Below are 15313 nucleotides of genomic sequence, written 5' to 3'. Positions count from 1 at the left end.
CCAGTGCCCCTACCACCACCAGCCCTGCCGCTACACCCAGTGCCCCTGCCACCACCAGCAATGCCACTACCACCAGTGCCCCTGTCACCACCAGCCCTGCCACTACCCCCAGTGCCCCTGCCACCACCAGCAATGCCACAGCCACCAGTGCCCCTGCCACCCCCAGCCCTGCCACTGCCACCAGTGCCCCTACCATCACCAGCCCTGCCACTACCCCCAGTGCCCCTGCCACCACCAGCAATGCCACTACCCCCAGTGCCCCTGTCACCACCAGCCCTGCCACTACCCCCAGTGCCCCTGCCACCACCAGCAATGCCACTACCCCCAGTGCCCCTGCCACCCCCAGCCCTGCCACTACCCTCAGTGCCCCTGCCACCACCAGCAATGCCACTACCCCCAGTGCCCCTGCCACCACCAGCTATGCCACTACCCCCAGTGCCCCTGCCACCACCAGCAATGCCACTACCCCCAGTGCCCCTGCCACCCCCAGCCCTGCCACTACCCTCAGTGTCCCTGCCACCACCAGCAATGCCACTACCCCCAGTGCCCCTGCCACCACCAGCTATGCCACAGCCACCAGTGCCCCTGTCACCACCAGCCCTGCCACTACCCCCAGTGCCCCTGCCACCACCAGCCCTGCACCTGCCACCAGTGCTCCTGTCACCACCAGCCCTGCCACTACCCCCAGTGCCCCTGCCACCACCAGCAATGCCACTACCCCCAGTGCCCCTGCCACCACCAGCCATGCCACTACCCCCAGTGCCCCTGCCACCACCAGCCCTGCAACTGCCACCAGTGCCCCTGCCACCCCCAGCCCTGCCACTACCCCCAGTGCCCCTGTCACCACCAGCCCTGCCACTGCCACCAGTGCCCCTGTCACCACCAGCCCTGCCACTACCCCCAGTGCCCCTGCCACCCCCAGCCCTGCCACTACCCCCAGTGCCCCTGTCACCACCAGCCCTGCCACTACCCCCAGTGCCCCTGTCACCACCAGCCCTGCCACTACCCCCAGTGCCCCTGCCACCACCAGCCCTGCCACTACCCCCAGTGCCCCTGTCACCACCAGCCCTGCCACTGCCACCAGTGCCCCTGTCACCACCAGCCCTGCCACTGCCCCCAGTGCCCCTGCCACCACCAGCAATGCCACAGCCACCAGTGCCCCTGCCACCCCCAGCCCTGCCACTACCCCCAGTGCCCCTGTCACAACCAGCCCTGCCACTACCCTCAGTGCCCCTGCCACCACCAGCCCTGCCACTACCACCAGTGCCCCTGCCACCACCAGCCATGCCACAGCCACCAGTGCCCCTGTCACCACCAGCCCTGCCACTGCCCCCAGTGCCCCTGCCACCACCAGCAATGCCACTGCCACCAGTGCCCCTGCCACCCCCAGCCCTGCCACTACCCCCAGTGCCCCTGTCACAACCAGCCCTGCCACTACCCTCAGTGCCCCTGCCACCACCAGCCCTGCCACTACCACCAGTGCCCCTGCCACCACCAGCCATGCCACAGCCACCAGTGCCCCTGTCACCACCAGCAATGCCACAGCCACCAGTGCCCCTGTCACCACCAGCAATGCCACTGTCACCAGTGCCCCTGCCACCACCAGCCCTGCCACTATCCCCAGTGCCCCTGCCACCACCAGCCCTGCCACTACCACCAGTGCCCCTGCCACCACCAGCAATGCCACTGCCACCAGTGCCCCTGTCACCACCAGCCCTGCCACTGTCACCAGTGCCCCTGTCACCACCAGCAATGCCACAGCCACCAGTGTCCCTGTCACCACCAGCCCTGCTACTACCCCCAGTGCCCCTGCCACCACCAGCCCTGCACCTGCCACCAGTGCCCGTGTCACCACCAGCCCTGCACCTGCCAGCAGTGCCCGTGTCACCACCAGCAATGCCCCTGTCACCACCAGCAATGCCACAGCCACCAGTGCCCCTGTCACCACCAGCAATGCCACTGTCACCAGTGCCCCTGCCACCACCAGCCCTGCCACTATCCCCAGTGCCCCTGCCACCACCAGCCCTGCCACTACCACCAGTGCCCCTGCCACCACCAGCAATGCCACTGCCACCAGTGCCCCTGTCACCACCAGCCCTGCCACTGTCACCAGTGCCCCTGTCACCACCAGCCCTGCCACTGTCACCAGTGCCCCTGTCACCACCAGCAATGCCACAGCCACCAGTGTCCCTGTCACCACCAGCCCTGCTACTACCCCCAGTGCCCCTGCCACCACCAGCCCTGCACCTGCCACCAGTGCCCGTGTCACCACCAGCCCTGCACCTGCCAGCAGTGCCCCTGCCAGCACCAACAATGCCACAGCCACCAGTGCCCCTGCCACCACCAGCAATGCCACAGCCACCAGTGCCCCTGTCACCACCAGCAATGCCACAGCCACCAGTGCCCCTGTCACCACCAGCAATGCCACTGACAGCAGTGCCCCTGTCACCACCAGCAATGCCACAGCCACCAGTGCCCCTGTCACCACCAGCAATGCCACAGCCACCAGTGCCCCTGCCACCACCAGCAATGCCACAGCCACCAGTGCCCCTGTCACTACCAGCAATGCCACTGACAGCAGTGCCCCTGTGCATGTCCCAACACTCCCTCTCCCATAGTCATCTCTGATGTCACCACTGCCACCAATGCTCCCGTCCCCACCAGCACTGCTGCTGCACTGGTGTCTCTGTTCCTGTCCCAGCCACCTTCTGTGTCAGCGCTGTGAATGCTGCAGCCAGTTCAGCTGTTCCAGATACAGCTCGTCCCCTGGTGCCCCTGCTGCCCCTGCTGCCCGCCGCCGCGGTCAGTGCTGCCCTACCCGTGGCCTCCGCTGCCAGCACTGCTGCTGCGCTTGTTGCCTCATCTGCTTCTTCCCTAAAATGCACTAGTCACGTCGGCAGAGCACGTGACTCCTCCCTGCAGCTCCTCCTGTGCCAGGGCTGGTGACAGTGCTCCTCCCGTGACCCCTCCTCCCGTGCAATCCGGCTGTTCCCAGTCCCATCCTGCTCTTCCAACCGCAAGCACTCCTCTCGCTCCTAAGGTGCTCATGCTGCTAGCAATAGCTCTCCTCTTAGGATTCCTTCCTCCTCTGCAAGTAGTCCTGACGCACGAGCACCCCCGTTGTTATGGGCTGCGCCCCTCCGAGCCGAGGCCGCTGGCCCTGTTGGGCTCTCTTCTTCTCTGCAGTGTCTGGTTTCCACAGTGCTGGGGCTTCCTGTAGTGAAGACGCCTTCCACAAATACTCTTGCTTCTAGCACTGATCATCCTCTTTCTGTTGTGACTTTCTCCCCGGAAGGAACAACTGCCACCTCTCTTAATCCCACTCACACTGCAGTGCTATCATCTTTGGCGCTGGGTCATGGAATTTCCCGTCATAACAAATTTACCAAATAGCCTCACTCCAGGGGGTACAACCTCTGGCACCACAGGTCCCACCTTTGCTGCAGCAACCCCTACTGACACACAGCCATCTACCACCAGGAACTCAACTTCCTTCCCCACCCGCTCCTGCAGAGGCTGAATCTGCCTCCACAGGATTCAGAGTTCACTGCCGCCCAGTCTGCTGCTTCTGCCACACCAGTCTTCATTCACGCAACATTATCCCCACACATATTCCTAACCCTTCTTCAGCCACAAACACCACATCCACTTCTGTGGATTCAGTTACTACACATGCTACACATATCACCGCTGCAGGAAGCACAGACGAAGCCCCAGAGTCACCGCAGTTGCCATGACTTCCAATGATACCTCTGCAAAAACTACTGCCCAAGGCATGTCAGCTCTGCATCCTACAGGTGCCCCTGGTGGCCCCACAGATAATGAACCTCTGGTGGATCATACTAGAAAAATCACTGCTATTTATCCTCAAGATAGTCTCACTCATGCTTTAAATACCACTTGCATAGGCACTGGGGATACCTGACACCAATCACCGCTCATGTACACAATGCTGTGTATCACCAGGCGTCATGGATACTGTGGTACTGCCACCGAAGGTACCCCAACTGCTCTTAACCTTAGCACCACAACTGTTCCACTGAATACTTTCTCTACTGCTCCACACACCACGGGACTCAAGACTGCCACTTTTCATATACAAAAACTAAAGACAGCACATCTGCTGCAAAAGCTACTGGAGATGCCATTATAGCACATAGTTCCACCGTGGCTACACATATTTTCAACACAAAACCCACAAATTCAATGACTACTTATACAGTCTTTTCAAACACTTATATCCCAAGTGCCACAGATGTTCCCATATGTTACAATATATACTTTAGATACTACCACTTCTCATACAATAATAGAGGAAGCTTCTGCTATTGTATCTGCAAAAATCACAAATGCCATAAATGTGACTCTAGTTCCATTTTTGCTGTTAAAGGCAGGATCGTTACTGCAGATAACTCTTTGAAAAAACTATTGCACATGTAGACAATCAGATAGTGGATGCCCAATCTTACGCTAACTCTGCTTTCACAGTGATTTTTACTCCAGTCAAAGCAGATATGTGCACTCCAACACTATCGACATTGAAGGTAGGCTTAAGAATGCGTCCGTTACAAACTTTATAAGTTTCACCAAAGAAGCTAAAATATATGTCATGATTCTTTTTTATTATACTTATTATTCCCATAGCCCTATTAATTAAACTTTAAATACTTTATATGTCCTTGCTAGAGATTTCACACACCATCTTGGTATTTCTGATAATAGCACATTAGGTTCTCTGAATACCCTTGCTGCAAATACATTTATTAAAATTTGTTTTTTTGGGGATTACTGAACATAATACAATAGTATCTTTCAATGCACTAGTGGTACTCCTGGCACTCAAGTGACCTTGATAACAACAGATACTAATGCTGCAGATTATTTGATTAGTGATGCTAAAAATAGCTCTTTATTTTCCTGAGGACATTTCCAAATATCAGGTCTACCGATATGTAAATTTGCTATCACACACACTAAAGGTAATATTGCTTTTGATAAAATTCTGTTTGTTGCTATAGATATGGAAAATGCTATCATTGTAGATTTTGAGTATGCCTTGACTGCAGGTGCTGAAATCATTAAATTATGAGTATTACATCTTTTACTATCATGGAAAATCAAAATGACTATATGTATTTAAAAGCAGTTCCCCAGTCTTGCAGTCATTATTCCATAAGTATTATTGATACTACAGATTTGATAACTATAGGTTGACTGTCCTTTATCTGAAATGCTTGGGACCAGAAGTGTTTTGGATTTCACATAGTTTTTGGATTTTGGAACATTGCATATGCAGAATGAACTTATCTTGGGGATAAGACCCAAATTTAAACATGATTTATTTCTCATATATACCTTGTACATATACCCTGAAGTTGATTTTATACACTATTTTTAATAATTTTTTTCCTGAAACAAAGTTTTATGTATGAAATTTTTCCACTGGTTGCAAAAAGTTTCAGTTTCAGATTTACACATTAGGGACGCCCAACATGTACAAAATTTAGTGTAGGGACACTAAAGTCATTCCAGAAAATTCACATTAATTTTAGTTCTGAATTTAGGCCCTTCCTGGTACCACCAATGACTAGGTCTGACTCTCCAGAAATCACCCAGATGGAAATGAGACACAGCCCAGGGGAGGTGGTCTGCCCTGGAATCAGAGTTTATAATCTTGTTTACTTTTTCTTTATCTGCCTGCTTTTCCTGTGTTACTTGACTGTTAAGTCTCTCCTTCAGCATATTAGGGCTTTCTGCATGTTCTTGGTCTTTTACCTCCAAATCCACCATTTATCTCCAACCTATTACTTCCTCAGATTACCCAAACCCCCTTTGGTAGACTCAGGGTCATTGCCAAATCTAGCCACTTTGGTGCTATTGACAAATTAACTCTAGACAACTTTCTCCAAGCACAGTTGTGGAATCTCTGTAGCGCTGCAAGATGCTTTCTGGTGTCAAACCTATCTTCATACTAATAAGCTGTTATTTGCCTATTTCACTCTTGTCCTCTCATTAGCAAATGGTAGACTTTTCCCAATGATTCTATGCTGTGTGATATCACAGTAGATACATACAGAGACAGATGTAAGAATGTTGCTTTCTTCTGCTTTGCAAGAAACTCATATTATTCAGATTTACAAAATGTAAAATAGTGCCATTCCTCTTGCTGTTATTTTTGTGCTTTGGAAAATATAGTTATTGTTCACAAAATGTATTATTTATGTTAACATGTGGAGATATATTGTTATTCTTAATGAATGAAAAAATAAATATTGACAAAAATATTTTTTGAGTGACTCAATTTTAAATTGGAATGCAGTAGATATTAACAGATATAACACACATAAAGGAGGTATATTGTCTTTAGTGAATTTGGATATAAAGAGGTTCTGAGAACAGAGTTTGAGAACCATTTCCCTAGGGCAACAATATCCTATTTCCACTCTCAGGTCTTGGCCAGATACAATGTTGAACAGCATGTAGGAACCCCAGCAACTGTGACTGACCCTCATGAGTATCCATCACTTTCTACAAGCACGTTGCTCAGCTTTCTGAACTGCTATCACAGCTGTGCTGCTGTCTAGACCTTTCTGTGGCATTCCACATGAGGGACAAAGGGTTATCGGTTAGCTACATTTGCCCTGTGGATTTGGTGCACAAACTATAACGCTGATAGGTCATATGCTGGAGTATACATGGCCCTTAACTTGACCTTCCAACTCAAAATGAAACTCATAATTCTGCGAGCTTGGTCATGAACTCCCTCACTTGTACCTTTAAAGGGAGACCCCAGTGCACTTGTCTTGTTGGTACCACAAACTCACAGAAAAGAAGGTGCTTACTATCCTAAGGCCCTGGTCTTCCTGCTCCAAATGACTTTGGCCAAGGGCTTCCCTGTAAGTACTTGGGATGAGTTTGCTCTAATAATCAGCCCTGAAGTTGCTGAAACCCAACCCCTTTGCACATGTAAGTGGACCCTAATGACAAGAATGGAATTTTGAAAGGTAAGAAATACTCTGAAAAACAAAACAACAAAATCCTGGACTTGGTCAAATGTTTGAATAAGTTTGAGAATTTAAACTCAACAGTCAGTGCATGGGGATTGGTCCCAGAACCAGGTTCAGAAAACATGGAGGCAATGCTGACATACCACTGTGTGTTAGTCAGCTTTCTATAGCTGTGACAAGATACCTGAGGGAACTAAATTAGACAAGGAAAGATTCATTTGGGCTCATGGTGCCAGAGGTTTCAGTCCATGGTCAATAGATTCTGGGTCTGTGGTGAGACAGGCATCAGGGCAAAGATGGAAAAGAAGAGAAAAGCTGCTCACTTCATGGTGGCCAGGAAACTGAGAGCCAGAGGCAAGGGAAAAATAACCTTCAAAGGCTAGTCCCCTGTGACCCTCCTCAAGTTTCCACCTTCTCCCAGTTGCACCAACAACTGGACCAAGGCTTAACATGTGAGTTCTTGGGGACATCCCAGTTCCAAACTATAACACACAGGCAACACTGGTAAAACTTTTGCATGGACCCTAATTTATAAGGTCTAGGGACATGTCTATCACCTACGATGACTTGAAAACTTTACTGATTGCCTCACTGGGTCACCCACATATGTGATGTTAATCCTGCACCATTACAAATCACATTCTAAATATAAATACATTTATTTTTCTATACTTCTGAAATTTAGATGTTTCTACTCACACAATTACCCCTGGGCACTGTTATTGTTAGGTATTACAGTTGACATTATATTATCAACTTAAACTTCATTTTGAGAGTCTCTATGCAAACACTATTCCCATCAATCAAGTAAGAGTTCTTGTGCCAATAGTGCGTGATTAATTTTCCAATGAAAAATACAGATGATAGATGTTTTGGATTAACAAGATATTCACTGGAGGTTAAAGGAACTAAGGAACACTTTGAAAAATACAGGAATTTGGGGTGTGTCCTACAGTACAGAAAGAATTGTGGAAAAGCATTCAGGTGGGGAATAAATTGGACAAAAAAAACAACTTTATATAGTATGATTAGGAGATTAAAACAATAAGCCACTTTTCTTTAGCAGGGAGTTGTGATGGGAGAAAAGGTTTATAGTTTAAAGTCCATTGCCAAATCTGATCATTTGAAAAGTGACTTTTGGATGAGGATTGGAAGAGTGTTTATTCAAGCAGAAGAATCCACAGGGCTAGAGCATGCTTTGATTTCCCATTCCCTCCCCCTTGGGGGCATGGCACATACTCTGCATGGAGGGCATAAAAGACCTGCACATGGAGACTGAGAGTCTGTGGGAAGCTGAAACAGCTTCTAACTCACAGCTGGACACTTGTTGAACTGCAGAAAGTCCTCGCCTCCTTAGGTGACATGGTGGAGCATGGAACATGGGCAAAGTTCACCAGAATCTCATGCATCTCCCAGGACATTTACGCCAATGTAATGGCTATGAGTAATTTTCCAGTGAAAAATTTAGATGGTGAATGTATTGGATTAACAAAATATTCACTAGAGGCTAGAGGGACTAAGGGACACTTGGAGGAATGGGGGAAGCTGGCATGTGTCCTACACACTGGGGCCAAGGCCTTGCATAGAGAAATCTGAAGGTGGTAAGGATTGAAGTCTCTACAAGGGTGGAATAGAGCAGGGCAGCAGGGTGGCCGCTTAGACCCTTCCAGGGTTCAATGCAGCCAGGAAATAAGCTCCTCTGGTGGTGTGGTGGAAGGTGCCTGGCCCAGAGCTGTCACGAAGAAGCGTGTCCCACAGGCAAGGGAATCTGAGGGATGAGAGTCTGTGGGATGGACCAACAAAAGTAGAAACCAAGATTGTGAGTGGAAGAGATCAAAACAGGTCAGGTCTTTTGCAACCCACCCTGTGCTAGATGCTACACAAGGAACTTTTGAAAAACTCACTAATATGTCCAAGAGAAGAAAGCACCGGGGGCTTGTCACTCCACGGGTACCGATGCTTTGCCACAGTATTAATCACTGAGACTACTTTGTCTTTTCCTGTAATTCCCACCTTCCCATAGAGGAGAAATGAGAAGTCGGGAGTGTGGAAGCACAGGCCACGATCTCCTGTCGCATCACTAGCTGAGGGGTCCCGGGAGGAGGGGGAAAGCCACATGGACGTGAGAAGGAAACAGTGATGTAGGCTATGCCAACTCTTGAAAACTTCCAAATGACCAGAAAGCGATGGAGTCTGATGAGATACTGTTAAGAAAAAGGATTTTGACTCAGCATCCATTGAGGGGTGGGGATGCTAAAATGTGAAGAAGAATGAAAAGGCCACAAAACTGCCTGCTGCCCAAAGGTTGGGGCAGGGCATGGACCGTCTGCATGCAGCCACAGAGGGAAGGAGTAAAGCTTGCTCTTCCTGTTTTCTAGTAATGGGGATTGAACCCCAGGGCCTTGCGCATGCTGGGCAATGACTCCAACACTGAGTTACACTCCCAGTCTTTTAAATCGTATTTTGATTCAGTCTTGCTGAGTTCCTCAGGCTTTTCTCAAACTTGCGGTCCGTCTACCTCAGCCTCCTGAGTGGCTGGGATCACAGACGTGTGTCACCACACCTAGCAGGACCTGGCTATTTCTGAGTCTTGGAGAGCTGGCTCCTGGAGGGGTATTTATTGTGTTGAGCTCCTTCCTTTCTGCATCCGCCTCTCTGCTGCCATAAGGTGGGCAGTTCTCCTCCCCCATGCCCCACCCACCATGGTGTTCTGCCTCACCTCAGGTCCAAAGCAATGGATCCAGCTGACCGTGAGCTGAATACACCAGCCAAAATTATCCTTCCTCCTCAAAGTTGATTTTCCCAGGTATTTTGTCACAGAGACAGAAAACTAACACAGAGCTCTAGTTGAGAACTAAGTGCATGAACAACAAACAAAAATGACCTTGAAAGCGTTAACAAGGTTCATACTGATTATTGAGTATGTGTGTGTATTTATTAGGATGATTTCCTATGGCAAACACATTTCTTCCAGTAAAGTTTTCTTTGGTTTGTGCAATGACATTGAACGTACCAGTGTCTCATGTGTTCTCCTAGGAGCACTATAACCTGAGGCAATCCCCTGCACCAATGTGAGCCCCTGTGCTCAGTGAGCTTTGGCCCGGCTCCTGCCCTGGCCGAGAAGGTTGCTTTACGATCCTTTTCCAAAGCTGACAGTGGTCAGCTCTAAGGTGTTCACAGGACTTTCTGGCTTCTCACCAATCTGCACATATTTTTTTATTTATTTATTTATGTTTTCTCAACATATGATATAAATAATAAAACTTTTTTTTTTTTAATCAATCATTAAGTCTCCCTCTAAGGCAAAGATAGGGCAGATTTATTAGAAGTCCTTTTAAAAGGTTGGGATTCCCTAAATTCAGGGTTCCTCAGATGTGACAGAAACCCACTGTGTGAGCCATACCACCTTGGCCCATGCTTGCATGACCTCATGGGACTCAGAGGCAAGTGGGATTGATAGAGGCGTGAAGCAAGCTACCTATGGTGTCAGAGTTCTTTGTCTGACTCAGGAGTATCAAGTATCACCCTGACATCTATGAAACCATGGTAAGCCACCTGTTACTTGCAAGTAGGGTACAATCCCAGCTCTTCTGCAGTTCTTAACAGGGTACAACTTGGGTGACATGGAATTCAGGGGTTGGGATGCAGATCTGAGAGGTCACTTTTGGCCATGCTAAATGTAATTTGACTTTCAGATATCTAAGTGTAGGTATTAAGTAGATAGTAAGATGTATAAACAGAGTTCAAGGCTGGGAAATTCTTTTTAAAATTTTTTTCTTAGTTATAGACGGATACCTTTATTTTATTTATTTTTATGTGGTGCTGAGGATTGAACTCTGTGCCTCACATGTGCTAGGCAAGTTCTCTACCACTGAGCTACAACTCCAAAGCTAGGGAATTCCAGCTGGAGAGAAATTTGGGATGGTTAGTATAGAGCTAGTATTTGAGCTATGGGACTCAATTATATTAACTTGAGGGATAATGTACATAAAATTTCACACATATGGTATAAATCCATTTTCTGTCACTGTCATGAAGTATTTGAGGCTTATTCTAGCTCACAGTTTTGGAGGCCAAGAGTTCAAGATCAGGCAGCCCCACCTGTTTGGCTCTGGTGAGGCTCCCTTATCTATAGCACAGCATGGTCAATAGCATCAAGAGGAGACCACATGGCAAGACAGGAAGCCAGAAACCTGGGAGGGGCCCGTATCGCTCTTTTCATAACAATCCATTCTCATGGGAATGAACTTCCTGAGACCAGAACCAATCTTTCCCAGGGAAGAATTCCCCAATGACTTAATTACCTCTTACTATGGCACCACTGCTTAAAGGTGCCATTACCTTTTATATCACCACCCTGGGGACTAAGCTTGTAATACGTGACCTTTAGGGGATGCATTTAAGGCACATCTATGCCAAAGCACACGTGAATGCATGTGTACACACACACACACACACACACACACACACACACACACAAGAGATTGAGATTAGAGCCCTGGGCTATGCCAGCAGTTAGAGATCTAGAAGAGGAAGTGAGACCAGCAAAGGAGGTTGAAGATAAGAGGGATCAGCAGGTAGAGAGAAAACTGGGTTTGTGCTGGGTGGGTGGAGTACCCCAAGAGGTAAGAAGCCAAGTGTTCCAACAGATGAAATGGTCCAAGAAGTATCTTTGTAGGAGCAAAATCACAAGAAAGAGAGGAGATGGGGATCAGGTCCAAGGTTTGCCTTTGAAGCAGATGAAATTTTTTTTTTTTCCATTGCAATAGGAGAGCAAGAAAAGTACGTGTCTGCAGTGCAGGTGGGGTAGTGACTTTGGTGGGGGCAGGATGAGGTAGCTCTCATTGTGTAATGATCTGTCGTTTCTCTGCAGTGTTCCATGAGACCATCTGCTGGGGATCGGGGTACAGGGAGCAACTGTTGGAAGCTTGAGAAAGGTGAAGTAGTCATGCCGGAGAGGAGAGCAGAAACACCAAAGGCAGGGACTTCCATTAGGACACGTGTCTGTGCTGTAGGTGAATGTGACGTGGGCACACAGGGCGGGGGGTTGCTTCTCCAGTGGCACTACCTGGATGCAGCCGGGAAAGGAAAGCAGATGGCAGGCGTGATCCTAGACAGACGCTGCTGTGCAGACATGGAAAGAGAGGGCAAAGAAAGGCCGGGTGTTGGTTAGGAGGTGGTTCTGGTTCTGGTGCATGGAATCCAGCCACGGAGAGGAGCGATGTAAACAGAGTAAGAGGCAAAGAAGCAGGGGTGGTGGTGGAGGTGGGCGGCTGCGCTCCAGAGCTGATGCTGACTTTGCCCTAAGAAAAGGGTGGTGCCCACAGAGATGGCTGTGGTTCTCAGTGTGTGAGGGAGGTGACTCGAGAGGCCGGCAGATGGCAGTACAAGTAGACGCAGAGAGCAACAAAGCTCTGATCACAAGTTGTACGAAGGAGCTGGGGGTTGAAAGAAAAATGAAAGCAGTTTGGAAAGGGCAAAGCAAGCAAGCAAGGAGTAGCTCACCTCCATCTTTTAGTGTAAGGAGCTGGTAGGCACTGCCAGAGGCCTGACGGGCAGTTTATTTCAAAAGGTCTCTGTGAATTCCATGCATGTCCAATGAGGATAGATGAATCCAATTGTTACGTGTAACTATGGTGCACTAATAAAAGCTTTAAAAAAATTCTTGGTGGAGCAGTTTGAGAGAGAATGGTGAGAGTGGGGTTAGACTCGGCCTGTGTGGGGCATTGTTTGGATCCCTGAGGCTGATGTGGCTAGTGAGTGAATGGGGTTGTGAGGGGAGGCCAACTTGCTACTGTGGCCAGAGAGAAAGCAGCCATTTCCTAAGGCAGGAAGCAATTTCTTAAGGACATCAGGCAATGAGAAAACCTCAGAAAAGTTGATGCTGACTCAGTCAGGGACCGAGTCTTGGTCTGTTTTCTGTTGCTATAACTGCTTACCACAGGCTGGGACGTTTATAAAGATTAGAGGTTTATTTCTGCCTTAGCTGGGAAGTCTGAGAGCTTGGTGCCAGCACCTGGTGAGGAGTCTCTTGCTGCTTCCTTACATGGAGGAGGGCATCACATGGTGAAATGGGGCAGATGTGCCAGCTTGGATGTCTCTTCTTCTTCTTATAAAGTCTCTCCTTCCATCATGGGGGTCCCACCCCAATGACATCATCTAACCCTAAATACCCCACAAAGGCCTCACCTCCAAGTTCTATTAACATGTGAATGCAGGGATTAGGTTCTTAACACATGAACACATTTGAACCAGAGCAGGCTGACTCATTTGAACACAAGATACTTAAGGCTTCTGGAAAGCGACTTTCACTCAAGGCTAGAAGTTTTACCATGTGATAATTATAAGAGTAATACAAGCTATTCTAATTTCAAATTAGACTGGAGCTTATATTTTTCTTCCTGGCATTTTATAATTTGTGATAATAGCAATTCCTGTGACCTTGTTCCTATGTTTCTAAATTCACTTGAGAAAAATCTGGTCTTTTATAAAATTACTTAAATATATGATTAATTAGAACATGGATAATATTGGTCTTTGATGGACTGGATTATGGATGCAACAAAACTTTATTCCCCAGTGTATGGCTAGATAAAATTTAACCAGAGTAGGAACAGACTTTAAGGCCAGTGTGGTTTAAAGTTTCTACCACATAGGACAGTTTCCTCTACATACTATCTCCCAATCTCATCAGCATCTGATTCAGTACTTCCTCAGAAAAAAAATGCTCATTGAATTGTTGGGCAGTATTAATTTTACAGTGTTCTTGGAACAACTCCTCAGAAGCCTACCAGTAAGTTTTAATTTTTCATCTCTGTGATAGACTTTCATGTTTTAGATGGTGGCTTTGATTTTCTGACTGGTCATTCAGATTAAAGTTCCCCATGGCTCTGAAGTATCCCTTGTAGACAGTAGTTATCAAAAATCAAAACAAAACAAAAACACAAAAAACAAGGAAAAAAATTTGTTTACTTTTGTTTAAATTGTCGCCACCTTGTGGCTATTTAAGTAATGGTTTATACAATCATATTTCCGTGTTATTGTAGCCCTAAGACACAGTTTGCTATTTATTTGTGCCTGATGCGTGAGAGTGACCCAAGTTCAGCGGCACAGTGCAGCTTGGGAATTGACAGCTCCCTCCCAGAGTGAGAGTTGGCCCAAAGTTCTTGCTTGTGAAAACTGATACTTTTCTAAATTGATTTTTTCCATGTTACTTTTTATCTCCCTTGTTTTTCATAGTTCCTCCATTTTTCATAGTTTTTGAATATCTTCTGAGCTAATTTTATTAATTTAAATTTAAAATCAGCTCAAAATTGTAGAAAAGTTGCAACAATAGTATATAGAGCTCCAGTGTACTCTTCACACATGTTCCCCAATTATTATTCATCAATTATAAATTATTCACCTATATTTACTTTTTGTCTCTTTTCTGGCTCTTCTTTGTCAGTCTCTGTCTCTCTTTTTCTCTTACACATATAAGAGTTTGTAGATACTTTGTTTCATTATCACAAAATGCTTTTGTGTGTATTTGCTAAAAAATAAATTCAAGAAAATATTCTCAAGTAATTGCAATGTAACCGATCAAACCAGGCAATTGACATGCATATGATAACACCATCTAATGCACAGACCCCAGTCTGATTTAACCCATTGTCTAAGTAATGTTGTTTACAGGAAATACAAACAACAGCAACAACTACAACGACAAAATAACTTCACCCAGCAGCACGGGTTGTGTTTAACTGTTCACTTCTTTGTGTCGGTTTGCTTTTTAGAGTCCTCTACTCTGATCCCTTTCTTCAGTCTCTCTTTTTTTTCTCTGATTTTGACATTTTAAGACTGTGAGCTGGCTAGCTGTAGATCATCCCTCATCTCTTGTTTTGTCTACTGTTTCCTCAGAACTACGTTGAGGCTATTATGCATTTTGGCAGAAATAACTCAGGCAATATGTCCACTCCGCACATCATGCCTGTGGGCACAAGCCATGTGTTTGTCCATCACTTGGCTGAGGTGGTGCCTGCCAGGTTTCTGAAGTTATTATTTTTTTCATCATAATTAATAAATATAAGGAGATAGTTTGAGTTTGTGTAGATATCTGGTTCCTTATTTATTGATTTTGACATCCATTGATAGTTTCTGCCTGAATCAATTCTTAATATAAAATTTATTAAACTGTGATTTTCTAACTCCATATTTTTCTATATTTATTGCTGGGCACTGGAAAGGTTTTTCTTTCTTTATCATCATTTGATATTGGATAATGCCTGGTTAATGCTATTTCCCTGAGCCCTCTAAACGCACCTCTT

The 15313-nt window shown here is 47.0% G+C and overlaps 1 protein-coding gene across 1 annotated transcript in view; it reads left to right on the top strand.

Annotated features, from left to right (window-relative positions):
* Mgam2 (maltase-glucoamylase 2 (putative)) overlaps positions 1 to 2946 on the top strand; it is a 90672-nt gene extending 87726 nt beyond the window's left edge. Inside the window, exons 48-51 of the mRNA XM_047562092.1 lie at positions 142 to 1587; positions 1679 to 1898; positions 2006 to 2580; positions 2702 to 2946. Of these exons, the coding sequence (XP_047418048.1) occupies positions 142 to 1587; positions 1679 to 1898; positions 2006 to 2580; positions 2702 to 2946 (2486 nt within the window). The remainder of the gene's footprint in view (positions 1 to 141; positions 1588 to 1678; positions 1899 to 2005; positions 2581 to 2701) is intronic.
* The last annotated feature ends 12367 nt before the right edge of the window (positions 2947 to 15313 follow it).

The sequence above is a fragment of the Sciurus carolinensis genome, chromosome 8 (genome assembly GCF_902686445.1).
Source record: "Sciurus carolinensis chromosome 8, mSciCar1.2, whole genome shotgun sequence".
Lineage (NCBI taxonomy): Eukaryota > Metazoa > Chordata > Mammalia > Rodentia > Sciuridae > Sciurus > Sciurus carolinensis.
This window is presented reverse-complemented; position numbering and strand designations above follow the sequence as displayed.